The following is a 15,556-nucleotide window of genomic DNA, read 5'->3' on the forward strand; positions in this document are numbered from 1 at the left end:
TTATCTTTAAATGTCTTCTGACATGATGTCTAGTCCTAGACTCATTTTATATCTTACTAGAGGTCCGGTACATGAAATTCATACATAGGGCGGGGGTTGTCCCTCAGCCCAGCCTGCACCCTCTCCAATCTGGGACCCCTTGAGGGATGTCCAACTGCCCTCTCACAGTCCAGGACTGCTGGTTCCCAACTGCTCGCCTGCCTGCCTGCCTTCCTGATAACTGCTTCTGCCTGCCAGCCTGATCACCCCCTAACCACTCCCCTGTTAGCCTGACTGATGTCTAACTGCTCCCCTGCCAGCCTGTTTGCCCCAAACTTCCCTTCTCTACTGGCCTGGTTGCCTCTAACTGCCCTCCCCTGCATGCCTGGTAACCCCTACCTGCCCTCCCCTACTGGCCTGGTCACCCCTAATTGCCCTACTCTGCTGGCCCAGTCACCCCTAACTACCCTCCCCTGTAGACCTAATTGCCCCCAACTGCCCTCCCTTGTAGTGACAATTTGCATGTTACTCTTTTATTAGATAGGATATAAAATAATTCATTTAGTTTTTAAAGCCAGAGGCTATTTTCCAGTGGCAGAGTCCTGGTCTGGCTACTTTGTTTCTAATATACAAATAAAACTAAATTAGTGGGCCTTTGGACCTGCCTTTGGAGAAATACCCTGAATTATAGCATGGTTTATTCATATAAAATGAAATACTTGTATTAAAAAATAAAGAGGGATAACTGATACTGCCTCCACAATTTTATAATATTTTAGACTTAATGTTAAGACTACAAAGTATGTGAAAAGTCTAATTCCCAGACATGGTGATATATATCATACATGTGTCTCTTGTTTTTATTTCAATATTAAATGAAAGAGTGTTGGTCATTTTTAAGAAATTGAAATATGCAGGCATTTGGCAATTTCAATCCAATATTATGAACATCAACAAACATTTGTGTTTTGATTAGAATTATTTGGCTGTGAATCTCTGTTATATCCTGGTATGTCATGGTGCTGATTGTGCTTCTTACATAAGAACTTGTTACTGTTCTTTGGCAGTGTTTAAAAATTAAACTACTCTGAAACAAAGCACAAACCAAAAAAATCTAAAAGCAAAATTAGCTTTTATCAGTGCATATCTATTAGTAAGTATGATTATTGTGATATGTGAATCAATTAAAACATCTAAAATACATCTACACTAATAAATCAGAAATGTTTATATTTTCTAATTATTTTTTATTTTTGTATATATATTTCTATTTCTATTTTCTATTTATTTTCTATTTAAAAATATTTAAATATTTTTATTGTTTATTTTTATAATTTTAGGTTTGCCATCAGAAAGATAATGCTCTTGGAATTTAGGTGAGTTAAAAGTCTTTACTTTGATGAAGTTAAATATGACAATATGATTTAACATTTAGATACAATTTTTACACATTTCTGTGAGTGGTTAAGAAAATAATTCTAAATTTTTGAAGATTTGTATTGTGATTTGCTTATTTTGGAATATGTATATGATATCCTTTGTTTTCAAAGATGATGCTAATTGTCATTATAAATAGTATTTTGAATTGTTTCTCAATAATTAAGATAGTGTGTGCTGAGCAGTTTCTGAACTCTTACTTGGTTCCACTAGTCATCAGTGTAAGTAAATTGGAGTTCATTCTATAGCCATTTTTTCCCCTTCCAAGCTATGTTGCTATTACCAAGGCAGCCTTGTTCTGACCTAGCCACTTATGAATATTTCAGACTAAAGAGAATGTACAATTTTTAGATCATGACAGTAAATTAGATTATATTTCAACCAGGTATGACAATGTAGGCTAGAAATAAAAGCCAGCGTTGTTGTTTTTTATAGTAATATTTACCATTTATTGAATACTTGTCTTGTACTAGGTAGGCACAGTGTTAAATATTTTACATACAGAGCTCTTATAGCAACCCTGCAAATTCAGTATTATACTTTACATTTAGTGGAGGAAGAAACTGAGATCAGAGAGATGAAGTAATTTGTTGAAGATAATGCATTCAAGTAATTGGTAGAGTTGGGATGCCAATTTCTGATGCCAAAGCTCATTTTTCTGTTGCTACACTACCTTGAGGTTCAGTCTGCATCAGAGGTCAGAGTCTCTCTTTTGACAACTGTTACTACCTACACAACACTGATTTGATCCTCACAAACAAATGGCTTAAAGTAGGTGTTCTTAACAGTTTTACAGAGAGAAATTAAAGTTTATAGTTATGGATTAACTAGTAAGTTGACTAGCTACTATAGCCTAAAAATGTGTTGTATTGAATACTTGATATCATTTAAGTATTCAATGCTTAATTGGACCTGCCTTTAGAGAGATACCCTGAACTACAACATGGTTATTCGTATAAAATAAAACACTTCTATTAAAAAAATGATAAAGAGGGATATCTGACATTCCCTCCACAGATTGGTAATATTTTAGACTTAATGTCAAGACTAGAAAGCAGCCGAAACCGGTTTGGCTCAATGGATAGAGCGTCGGCTTGGGGACTGAAAGGTCCCAGGTTCGATTCCGGTTAAGGGCATGTACCTTGGTTGCGGCATATCCCCAGTAGGGGGTGTGCAAGAGGCAGTTGATTGATGACTCTCTCTCATCAATGTTTCTAACTCTCTATCTCTCTCCCTTCCTCTCTGTACAAATCAATAAAATATATTAAAAAAAAACAAAAAAAGACTAGAAAGCATACTGAGGTTACTAAATAACCCCAGTAAAATCTTTCTTATTTTATAAAGGGATATACTGAGGCTAGGAATTGGACCCATCTGGCCCTTAGGTTAATAATGCCCTTTCCTTCATATCATCTCAAGAAGACAGGAAAAAATCAAGAGGATGCTGATATACAATTAGAATAAAGCAAGAATTCTATGGTCCTGGCAAATATCAAAGCATTGTAGGAACTGAAGGAGAAAGCAACAGAACAGATCGCAGGCAACAGTGACAGTGAATGATTTTTAATAACTGAAAAACTGGTTACCTTTCAGGGTCTTTTATATAATTTCTATGTGAGAATGCAAAGTGTGAACAGAGCAACAAAGAAAGAGTGAAGATCTTTAAATCTTCTCAATAAAAAGATAGATTACTCTAAGAGGAAGAAAAAAAATAGATTGAATGTAAAATTCTCAATTATAATGATAGAGAAAATAATAATAAGATTAGTAAGTAGAAAAAAACACAGCTATCAATCTAGAAAGAGTTATATAACCGGATAAATTGTCATGAAATAAAGATATTTCAAACACAATAACAGACTATTGCTAACAGAAATTCTAATGGACATAATTTAGAAAGAAGGAATTTAAATATGTAAGAAAGGAGTAAAATGATTTTTCATGCATTTTATTTATGAAAGAGCACTTTAGTTTATAATTTGAAGCCTTGAACATTATTTTGAGTAAAATATTCCATATCCAGTTTCCTAGGCTCTCACATATTAAGCAAGAAGGATTGCTAAAGATAAGACTCATGGAAATACCAATGTGAGCAAATACTTTGAAGCATAGAAGTAATAGAAAAGTTAGTGAGCATAGCAGAATCTAAAACACTTAATTGTGTGTGTGTGTGTGTGTGTGTGTGTGTAAGTGATTAAAATGTTATGCATGTAGAATGATTTAAAGTAGGAACAACAAATCCTGTTTTTCAAAAATTAGTGCTTTAGAGCAGCAGTCGCCAACTAGTGGTCCTTGAGGTTCAAAAGGTTGGTAACCGCTGCTTTAGAGTATAGCCCAGTACAGGAACTGATGCTTATAACTACCCTGCATAAGAAATGACTAATTATGTTTTTGGAATCAGAAATATGTAATTTGATTAAGAATATTTTCACCAAGGTCTTAAAATAAGAATTTTGGCATCTTAAGGGGAAAATGCCAGTTTTCTTGAAAACTGACTTATGTTGAATATCTCATAAATTAAATATTATAAAGACTCTTGATTGTTAAGTATGTTTCTTATGAAGTCACTTGGTTCTGATAGGAGTCAGGGTTAATTCTCTATTACCTTTCTCTCTGAAACTGCCCATCATGTCATTTTGTTTTAAAATTGACATTTGTCAAATATTTTTATTACTCTACAAAGATCCGTAGGTAAAGGCAGACCTAATGTTCTCGTGGTGATAATTACATGTCAGTAACCTTTGATGTCTTCCTATTTGAAATATAACACTCTCATTCTCCAAAGCTACATTTGCTATACATAAGTTGTAGTAAGAAGCAGTGACATTTTATAAGTAAATTTGTGAAGGTTTCTCAAATTATAAATGTAGAAATTAATGCTTTTCAGGTGAATGACATATTACAAATGTCAGTAACTAAAGAAATACCCTATGTCTTTTCACTCTTCACAGCCAGTATCTTGAAAATTACCTCTGGATGAATTATTCCCCGGAAGTGTCCAGCAAGGCCTATTTAATGTCCATCTGTTGTATGGTGAATGAGAAATTCAGAGAAAATGTCCCTGCATGGGAGGTAACAAATTTAAGTTACTTCATTCTGTACTCACTTAAAGCCATTGCAAAGTAGAACTTTTTACTCGTACTAAATAATGTTTTCAGAACAGAATTTTATCCAATAATAAACATTGAGAGAAAGAATATTAGATTTAATTTGGTTTCAATATTTTCTTCAAACTAATTTACTATTAATTAAAAAATTATGAATGTGGAATTATTTTTCTGCTTTGTGCTTAAAAAAAAAGAATGACATGGATTATAAAGACTTTTACATCAAATAAAGTGAAGTTTATATTAATTAGTGCAGATAGATAATGCTCAAGTGAGCTAATTTTGCAGTGCCTTATTTCACAATTGTAGTTTCATTTGTATAAAATAGTGTTTCCAAAGTCAAGACAGATGTTTATACTGTAATTTCAGTTTTCTCTTTGTCTCTGATTTGGGATCTGTTTTACTGTTTTGAATCTTCTAATAGACTGACATTTTCTCTTTGTGCTTAATGTAATAGAGACTTGTCAGTGGAGGTTCAAAATTTAGAGAGGATTGCGGAATACTTTGGAGGGCACAGAATTGTTGAATTGAGTTTTGGATTTATCAATTTAAATTGCCTTTGGAATGTAAAATATTACTACAGAGGAATGTAAGATTAGAACTAAAGGGAGAAATCTGGACAGAAGTGTATTTGGAATCATTAGCATTTGGTAGTGCGGTATTGGGCGGGTAGAAGAAGAACGAAGCTAGAACTTTAGGTAACCACTGCCTCTTAAGGGAAAAAGGGGAGAGGAGCCTGCAGCACACTGAACAGGAGTTGAGGGTGAGTAAGAATCCTTTGGACTTGACAGTGTGGCAGTTTTGGGGCTGCGATGGGTGGAAGCTGTTTTAGAGAAGTGAATGAAAACCAGTATGTGCCGTACATTTGGAGCACTTGTCTATGAAAGGAGAGAGATGTGGCAGAAACTGAGAGGTAGATCAAAGAGAGAATTAAATATTTTTACATTATACATACTTTTAAAAAACACAAAACATTTTTTACATGTTAAGAGTAAAGTGGGAATATAAAACAGGAGAGGATGTCCTTGAGATTAATTAGAGTTGGAGCATTATTTTTTTTTTTTAATATATTTTATTGATTTTTTTTACAGAGAGGAAGGGAGAGAGATAGAGAGCCAGAAACGTTGATGAGAGAGAAACATCGACCAGCTGCCTCCTGCACACCCCCCACCGGGGATGTGCCCGCAACCAATGTACATGCCCTTGACCAGAATCAAACCCGGGACCTTTCAGTCCGCAGGCCGACGCTCTACCCCTGAGCCAAACCGGCTTCGGCAGAGTTGGAGCACTATAATTTTTGCTGAAGATGCTGTTTCTTTTGTTTAAATCAGAAGAATTAAACCACTTCAGATCCTAACTGAGATAATAAAGCCTAAGGTAGTTACAGGCATAATCTACAGAAGAAAAGATAAAGAAATTAAAGCCATTATTGTATTAGCCAAAGATTTCTGCAACTTTCAATAGTCCAGAAACCTATACTATTTGACTTGCTACCATCTATCTATCTATATAAAACCCTAAGCACAGCCCACGTTTTGACCAGTCTATGATGTGCACTGACCACCAGGGAGCAGATGCTCAACTCAGGAGCTGCCCTCTAGTGGTCAGTGTGCTGACACAGCGGGAGTGCCTCTCAGCTGATCAATTGGTGCCAGATGCAGGTCTCAGCAGCAGCAGGCGTAGCAAGGTTAGGATGAGTAGGAGTGGCGCAGTGCCCTCCCAGATTTGGGCTCCTCCCAGGCCACCTGCAGCTTTGCACACTACTACATCTCTCGAAACCGGCAGTCAGACATCCTCCAAGGGGTCCTGGATTGTGAGAGGGCTGAGGGACCCCACCCGTGCACAAATCTGTGCACTGGACCTCTAGTTAATTATAAATAAGCAAATAATCTTTTTTTTTTTTTTTTTAATATATTTTATTGATTTTTTACAGAGAGGAAGGGAGAGAGATAGAGAGCTAGAAACGTCGATGAGAGAGTAACATCGACTGGCTGCCTCTTGCACACCCCCTACCGGGGATGTGCCCGCAACCAACGTACATGCCCTTGACCGGAATCTAACCTGGGACCTTTCAGTCCGCAGACCAATGCTCTACCACTGAGCCAAACCGGTTTTGGCAGCAAATAATCTTTTGGTAATTGTTTTTTTAAGTAGACTCCTAAAAAGGTCTACCAGTGCTTGTTTAAGGAAGAAAAAGAAATGAGCAAGCTATTTCAAAATGAATTTTTATTTTTTCTCTTCTCAGACTTTCAAGAAGAAGCCCGACCACTTCCCATTCTTTTTCAAGTGCATCTTGAAAGCAGCATTGGCTGAAACTGATGGTGAATTTTCACTCCATGAACAGACGGTCTTATTGCTTTTTCTTGATCACTGCTTCAATAGTTTGGTAATTTTACTTTATCTTTCGGCGAACTTTCAAGTTTTTTTTGTTCTTTTAAGTTGACTGTAGATGATATTATCTCTGTAGCAACTCTTCATTCACAGCAGTGGGCAATGAGGATAATGCTAGCAGCTTAATTTCAGCCACTTCTTAACCATTTTATAAGATGTTTGCTTTTTCATAGATTTGGACTTGCTCTCTCTTTTTTCTATTAGACTCTAAGAAAAATGATAATGAGAACTGAAATTCTCCAAGGTAGAGCAGCAGAGAGTCTGGTTAATAGGACATTTGAATGATGAGATCTGTGCTATAGCTGCACACAAAAGCACCTTCGTTACTCTCAGTCATTCTTCACCGCAGGCTGGCAGGTCAGCAGGAGGCTTGTTTTGAGTTGACTGAGTAAGGGCACTTGTGGACGATCTTTGAAAATCTCTTGGGTTGTATATGATACATTTCTAACCCTTCATAAGATTATCTTATAAAAAATTAAATATTTACAATAAATTAATATTTTATTTGCGCTTCCCTCCTGTGGTTATCTGAATATATATGCCTATTTATTTAAAGATAAGTGCTTCTGAATTGATAGTGCACTTAGACCCCTGCCGGAGAATGCATGGGGTTGTTTCCTGTGCTGGAGACTGAAGGCTGATAGAGGGATGGTTATTACCCGTTTCCATGTACTGTCTCATATGGATCTTGTAAAGGCATAAAAAATCTCCTTTTATTGTCACTTTTACATCTTTAACATTTATTAAACCAAACAAAGCAAATATAAATAGATGTGATTCCTTATATAAAACTGAACAGAAATGAGATTTAATTAGTATTAGTTTGGTGCTATGTTTAACTAACTTAAAGCCAACTTATTTAAGTGCTCTATATTTTTTCAATTTATGGTCAGTTCTCATGATCTTTAAAGTTGCTGGGGACACTGAATTAGCTAAACCTGAGCCATTGCTCCTCAGGGGAAATATCTTTTAAAACAAAGCATTGAACTTCTTAATATTACAGTGTCATTAATTTAAAAGTATCAGTCGTATTCCTCCCACCCCCAGAATTTAAAAAGATGGTATGCTGCATATGTAAAGACTTAGATTAAAATGCTCCATGTGTTTATAAACTTGTTTAATTCATGTTTTAAACAGGAAGTAGACTTGATACGAAGTCAAGTACAGCAGCTTATCTCCCTCCCAATGTGGATGGGCTTACAGCCTGTAAGTATCTGAATTCGGAAATTTACTTGTATATAAGTTATAAGTGCAATATGTGTTTTTTAGCCTATGTAGCTTTAATATGAATATAAAACGGTAGCTAAAAATCCCTTTTCCTGCTGAAAAAAATGTATCTAATTTATCATACATTAATTTTATCATAGGTTTAGTTTTAAAATTCTTATGTGTAAACCAATGTATATTTTACTTAATTGTAGTACTATAAAGTGAAATAAGGTAGTATCTATTGAGTTCATATAGAAGGGCTTTAATTTAGCAAAATAGTTATTCTTTTTCTTTTTTAGTATTTTGAGTTCAGAGAGGAAGGGAGAAGGAGAGAGAAACATCAATGTTGAGAGAGACATCAATCAGCTGCCTCCTGCACGTCCCACACAGGATCGAACCCAAAACCTGGGCATGTGCCCTGACCGGGAATCAAACCATGACCTCCTGGCTCAACTACTGAGCCACACCAGCCAGGCTATGGTTATTCTTATATATGTCTTTGGATGAGACTCAATACAGAATTGAATTTTTATTTTCCTTGATTGGAATATACATACAGCTATAGGAGAAGGTCTAGATCATGTTTAATATCAATGACTTCTTTTGTTTTATCAGATCCTTACTAGAAATATATACTGATATCAAAGTTAAATTAACAGACCTTGGGAGTAAAGTTAAAACTCAAATTTCAGTGTAATAGTTTATTTAGGATTCCATTTCCTGCATGGGTGTTTTTGCAGACACTCAGATATGCAAGCTCATTTTATGTATCAGTTAATGGGATGAACAGACACATATAAATAATTAATAGTAAGTGAAAAAATGCTATAAAAAATATGGTGATTTTTTTTTTTTTACTTATATCTGTTTTATGTTTATTGCTGCAGACTCTTTTTTCAAACTGTTTGAATCATCTTGCTCATAAATCTTAATGCTCCTATTTTTTGAACTGAAATTAATTTTAGAAATAAGGGAATTTAAATGATTATTGAGCTTAAAATCTTGACAGAAAAGGGATTTTCTTTTGTCTTAGTTTTTTTCTATTAACAAGTGTTAGAATTGAACAGTTTTTAAAAATACAGTTATTCATTTCTTAGTTTTCAGGTTTTGTCATTGCTTTCAGGTTTTATCCCATTGCCCTCTGTTATATTCATACATTAGAAAACTAATAGTTTATCTAATTTTTGTTCTTGTAAACTTTGAGGTTACTGGTGATTTAATATCTTGTAATTCTTTCAGGCACGCTTGGAATTAGAATTAAAAAAGACACCTAAGCTAAGAAAATTCTGGAACTTGATTAAAAAGAATGATGAAAAGATGGATCCAGAAGCAAGAGAACAGTATGTTTTCAAAGCTTAATTCTTGTTGGTTTATCATGCTGGGTTGTGGGTCTTAGATGATGTTGACTGGTTTGTTGTTTCTTTACATATTAGTGAACCAGATAAATGATTAAGAAGTGTTTTTACCACATTTTCCTTCTCTGTCTGCCTGAGGGATAAGCACAGTAAAACCTTGATATAATGGACTAATTTGGGTGAGGGGTGTCTATTAAACCTGAAAGTCCATTATATAATAAATTAGGTTTTCCAAATGCATACATGAAAAATTTGACAAATTAGTTTACCTGTTTTTACTTATTTAGACATATTTGTGTAATTAGAATTAAGTATGTATGAAAAGCTTAATTTCACAGAACAGTTTTCTATATGTATTACTGTAATTTTATATTTATACTGAATAGGTTTAGTAAATGGGTACATTCATCTGTCACTGCGAGTAAACAAATGTATATGGCTAGGGCGTGGCTTAGTGCAAATGGGAACATGTACTGGCACACATTACAACTGCTGCAGAAAGTCATGCACTCAACAACAGAACCAATTACCAAGCACAATGCAGTGTGATCACGTGCTAATCATTTGCTGAACATTGTTTACAAGTGGTGACTCTTGGATTTAAATGTGTAGACTATAGTTGTAAATATATAGTATTTATTTATATTGGCAAAATCACCACAGTGTTTTTTCCAACATATGGCCTATTCATTAAAATTTGTCAAAAAAAAAAAAAAATCAATAACAAAAAAATAACCTGTTGATTTAATTATAAGCAAATCTTGATTAAAAGCAATTTCAAATGAACAGGGTGTTAAATGTCGCATAGGACATACAGACTGGAAATGTCTGTTAAATCCGAAGTTCGTTAAATTGAAGTCTGCAAAATTGAGGGTTTACCATACACCAGTGGTCTTCTCCCTGCCTCTTGTCCATAGTCTGTCTGTCATGGATGGTTTGCAGTTTTCTCCACAATCTTCAGGCTGTCGATCCAAGTTTTCTGTCTTTTTCTTACTCCCGCACTCTTAGCATTGGCATAGATGATACAGCAGAGAGCATGATGGAAAGTAATTCCTGCCCTTGTGAAGCTTACAGTCTAGTTGGGGAAGACAGCTATAAACAGGTGAATCATATAGTATATTAGATGGTGATACATGCTAGAGAAAAACAAATCACCTATAAGGATTAAAGAAGCAGCAGAGGGTTATGGGTTATTTTAATAGTCATTATTATCCATTGGATAAAAGTCTCAACGAGAGTTCTATTATAAGGACACAGAGAAAGGATCTGCATACTCTTAAGAAGTTTATTTCTTTATCCCTTTGAGGCTAACTGATCTATTGAATAATTGTGCTCTTACCTTGTTTACTATGTGACTGCCCTAGCAGTATCTTTTTTCTTTCTCCACCTTTAATTGCTTTTTTTCACTCCTTTTGGACTAATACATGATCTTTTCATCATCTGTGTACTTTTCTTTTAAACCCTCTCTTTCTATTACCTCAATATGATTTACCCTTAAATCTCTCTGGCCCTGACTTCCACACTTTCCTACCTTTGTGTAACTCTTTGCTGTATGCTTCTGTTTGGATGCATTGCCATGAACCCCAATTTGTCTTAAGCAAATAACACCAATTGTTTCTTCCGCCCAAACTTATTTTCTGCCCTGTTCCTCTGAATTCTTTCAGCCATTTGGGCATGGAACCCTCTAATTCTCCTGCTAGCTATTTAAATTAATAAGGAGTAGAAATTACTTTTTAAACTTACATTTAATTTTTAGACATTACTATATTTAATGCTTTTAAGCATATTATAGTATAAAACCGCTCATCTTATTTTAACTACATACCGTATTTTCTGGCGTATAAGACGACCTTTGAAACGAAAAAAAGTCAACTGAAAATCGGGGGCAAAAGACCAAAATCGCACAAAAATTACCTGCAGATCTTGACGGCAAAGTAAGTCTTTTCTTTGAAGTGGGGGGGAGTCTTATACAGCGAATATAGGCCTAAACCTATGTTTTAACTGTAAAATTAGGGGGTCGTCTTATACGCCGGAAAATACGGGTACCTAAATAGATATTTTATGTTAAGGGCAGACTATGCATGAAATTTTGGAAACTATCTTGTCCTGACCTTTGAGTCACAAGTGAAAGCTTTTACCTGAAGAAGAAAGGTGCTTTTTTTAGTTGTTTATTAGGCCAGGGATGAGGCTCTTCATGTAATACTGTCTTTACATACAGAGAAGAGGTTTTATGTTCAGTTTATGGCCCCAATTTCAGAGAGAGATGAACATTTGAACAATGTAAGAAAGACTTGTTCAGTATCTTTTACTTTTGAAATAATTGCTTTTCAAAATGATTGGTCATTCTGAATGTGATTTTAGAGCCTATCAAGAAAGAAGATTTCTTTCACAGCTCATCCAGAAGTTTATCTGTGTGCTGAAGTCAGTCCCACTTTCTGGTAACTGTCTTCTTTTACTCGGCTTATTGTGAAGTTATTTAGACGTCCATATAGGATTTACTAATCTTTAATCTATAAACTGCCCGTAGAGTGATTTTATTTTATTTACTTTACTTTATTTTTATTTTATTTTATTCTTTTGTTAATCCTTACCTGATGATATTTTCCATTGATTTTTTAAAATTTAAATTTTTTTTTTTAATGAGAGTGGAAGGGATAGGAAGAGATAAGAGAGAGAACATCAGTTGGTTGCCTCCCCATGAGCTCTGACCAGGACTGGGGATCGAGCTTGCAACTGAGGTACATGCCCTTTCCTGGAATTGAACCCAGTACCCTTCAGTCTGCAGGCTGACGCTGACGCTCTATCCACGGAGCCAAACTGGCTAGGGCAGAATGATTTCAAATTAAAATGATGAAGTGTATGTCCTCCCCTTTTCAAGTATATTACCAGTCAATATTGTTACTGCTGTGAAAAAAATCACAAATATTTAAGGCATCAGCATGGTTAGCAAAACATTCATTTTTTTTAAGCAAATTATTTTAGCTTGGTTACAAGACCCTGTTCCTTCACAAGGAGCTAAGACAAAGTGGTAAACAAGATAATCACAGACCCTGTCCACATGAATTACAGTGTGGCACTGAACAGTGTTTTCAAGTGACATCAGACACTGGAGAGAAAGAGAATTTTCTTTGAGGTATGAGGTACAAGACAAAATGGAAAGGATTTTCCTTGTGGCCCCCACTTATTGATGAAACATGTAAGTATATACTATACACTTTAAATACATAATGATCATTTTCCTGACTGGGTGGCTCAACTGATTGGAGCGTTATCCCATACACCAAAGATTGCAGGTCAGTACCTCATCACAGCACTAACCTAGGTTGTGGGTTTGATCCCTGGTCACGGTACATACAAGAAGCAGCTGATGGATGTTTCTCACATCGATGTCTTTGTCTGTTTCTCCCTCCCTCTGAAAAAAATCAATAAGCATATCCTTGGGTAAGGATTTTAAAAAATGTTTACAATATATCATGATTACTGTAGACTATATATAGATGTGTGTGTGTGTCTCTGTGTGTGTGTGTCTGTGTGTGTCTGTGAGAGAGAGAGAGATATGCTTATATGCCAAGCAGACCAAGTACATTATGCTCGGTTTACAAGATCTTTATAAACGTTTAGTGAATGCAAATAGAAGGTGGGTATATGCTATGCATGATATGTCATTGGTTAATAATATTTTCTTTCCTAACTGGAATGTAATATAAGAACAGCTCTATAGATGTATCATAGTGCTATTTTTGCATCGGAGATTGTAGCTTTGTTTAAACTGAATATACAACAGAATTACTTATAAATTCTGACTCTCCAAATAATATTTTACAACTGAAAATCATACCTATAATTAAGCAAGGAATAGTACTAATCCTGTAAATCAGTTGTACCTGATTTGGGGCATAATATTATTATCAGTATAAAGAAGAATTGGCATGCTTATAATTTAATATTAGTAAATTCAAATCTTTCAGTTAAGTTGCTTGCACTTACAAGATGACTTAGATTTGTTTCCTTGTAGCAATTAGTAGATAATGAATGCTTAGAATTACTAATATCTGTAATAATTAGTCATAATAATGTCATAAAAATTTTTGTTTCTAACTATGGAATGTTTACTTGTGATCATTTAGAAAGGTTTGATAATCAAATACCAACAACCTAGGGTCTGCAGTAAGTTTAACAACCATTAAACCACTCACTGTTGCCATTGTTGTTTATATATTGCCAGAAAACAAGATTTCTTAGATTGATCTTGAGCTTCAATCAGAATTTACTAACTTGCTGCAAAGGAACAAACAAGACGTTGAAAACTGTGTTGGGTCTGAGATGGTTTAAAGATGGGATATATAGTTAGGCAACAGAAACTACTTTTATAATAGAAAGAATAAGAATAGTAGTTTCATTTTACAGGGTCACTAAAAACAACATGTCCTTATCAGTTATTGCAAAGGAACTCTGTGTAGAATGATCTCAGATGCCAGGACTGCTGTCAGAAGGACATAAAAAAACATAATGCATGTAAGAAGCAAGTGATAGGATACATTGATGCTTGAAATTGGAATAAGAAGGTGGCAGCTCTAAACAATATGCCCAGTACCTTCTATAGGTCTAGTGCTGTGTTAGTTACTGCTGGGAGTCCTTAGCCTAAGCAACAGTAGAGACCCTGAGATTATCTCCCTTTTAATTGAAACTATTAGGTCTAGTAATAATTAATGTCGTTTTCTAATACTTTTTAAATCTAATTTATTTAAACAATACAACAAAATTTAATCAACAATATAGTTGCCGTTGTTTTCTACTACTTGTGCCCAACGCTCAGGAAGCATTTTAATCCCTCTGTTGTAAAATTCTTGTGATTTTGATGCAAAAAATTCGGTCAATGCATTTTTGAGGCATTCTTCATTATTAAATTTTTTTCCAAGAAGAAAGTTTTGCAAAGAACGAAACAAATGGCAATGGGAAGGGGCAATATCAGGAGAATATACAGGTTGAGGGAGAACTTCCCATTCCAACTGGCGCAGTTTTTCAGCAGTGATTCTTGCAGTATGCGGTCGTGTGTTATCATGGTGAAGAATTACACCCTTCCGATTAATCAGCGCGGGTTCTTTTTCTCTTAAAGCTTGGGCTAACCTTTCCAATTGGGCACTATACACTGCACTTGTAATGGTTTGGTTAGATGGTAAAAGTTCATAATGAAGAATTCCTTTAAAATTCCACCAAACACACAACATCACTTTTTTCGCATGCAAGTCAGGTTTTGGCGTGGGCTGCGGAGCCTCATTTTTGTCCAACCATTGAGGCCGCCTTTTCAGATTAACATACAGCACCCATTCTTCATCTCCGGTAACAATTTGCTCTAAAAACGGCAAACGGTTTTGACGAGAGAGGAGCGAACTGCAAATTGTGACTCTTTGATTACGGTTGTTGTCGGTCAACTCATGAGGAACCCATTTTCCAAACTTTTGGACTTTGCCAAGTGCACGCAATTGATTGGAAATTGTTTTTTGTGAACAATTTAAAGTTGTCGCAAGCTCTTGTTGGGTAATTTGAGGATTTTGCACCAAAAGAGCTTGAAGAGCTTCTTGATCAAAATTGGACACACGGCCTCGACCACTCTTGTCATCTAACGAAAAATTTCCCTCGCGAAATTTCTCAAACCAACGCTGGCATTTTCTGGCGCTAACTGCATCTTGACCAAGAGCACTACAGATGTTTTTTGCAGCCTCACTTGCTTTTCTTCCTAATTGGAACTCGTAAAGCATGCAGTGCCGAATATGCTCTTCATCCGCCATCTTCTTAGCCCTAGTTCTGCAACAAACACCAAACCAAACACAAACTTTTTCAAGCAAAACTTGTTAATTGCACTTCACACGTTCTGTAGATACCACGTGTTTGAAGGTTATGTCAATACAAGTCAACGCCAAGCAAGATTTTAAACGAATGTTTAAAAACGACATTAATTATTACTAGACCTGATATATTGACAGGATGGTTTTAGCTAGTAAAATGGTAGACCATTATCTGGCATTAGAAAAAAAAAAAAACTTGTACTCTGAAAATATGCATGTCACAAGACTAAAA

The 15,556-nt window shown here is 35.3% G+C and overlaps 1 protein-coding gene across 1 annotated transcript in view; it reads left to right on the plus strand.

Annotated features, from left to right (window-relative positions):
• AQR (aquarius intron-binding spliceosomal factor) overlaps positions 1 to 15,556 on the plus strand; it is a 94,162-nt gene that overhangs the window by 16,006 nt on the left and 62,600 nt on the right. The window contains exons 4-9 of the mRNA XM_084895360.1: positions 1,320 to 1,355; positions 4,368 to 4,488; positions 6,769 to 6,909; positions 8,052 to 8,120; positions 9,363 to 9,463; positions 11,840 to 11,916. Coding sequence (XP_084751486.1) covers positions 1,320 to 1,355; positions 4,368 to 4,488; positions 6,769 to 6,909; positions 8,052 to 8,120; positions 9,363 to 9,463; positions 11,840 to 11,916 — 545 coding nt within the window. The remainder of the gene's footprint in view (positions 1 to 1,319; positions 1,356 to 4,367; positions 4,489 to 6,768; positions 6,910 to 8,051; positions 8,121 to 9,362; positions 9,464 to 11,839; positions 11,917 to 15,556) is intronic.

This window comes from Pipistrellus hanaki (genome assembly GCF_964339955.1).
Source record: "Pipistrellus hanaki genome assembly, chromosome: 1".
Taxonomy (NCBI): Eukaryota; Metazoa; Chordata; class Mammalia; order Chiroptera; family Vespertilionidae; genus Pipistrellus; species Pipistrellus hanaki.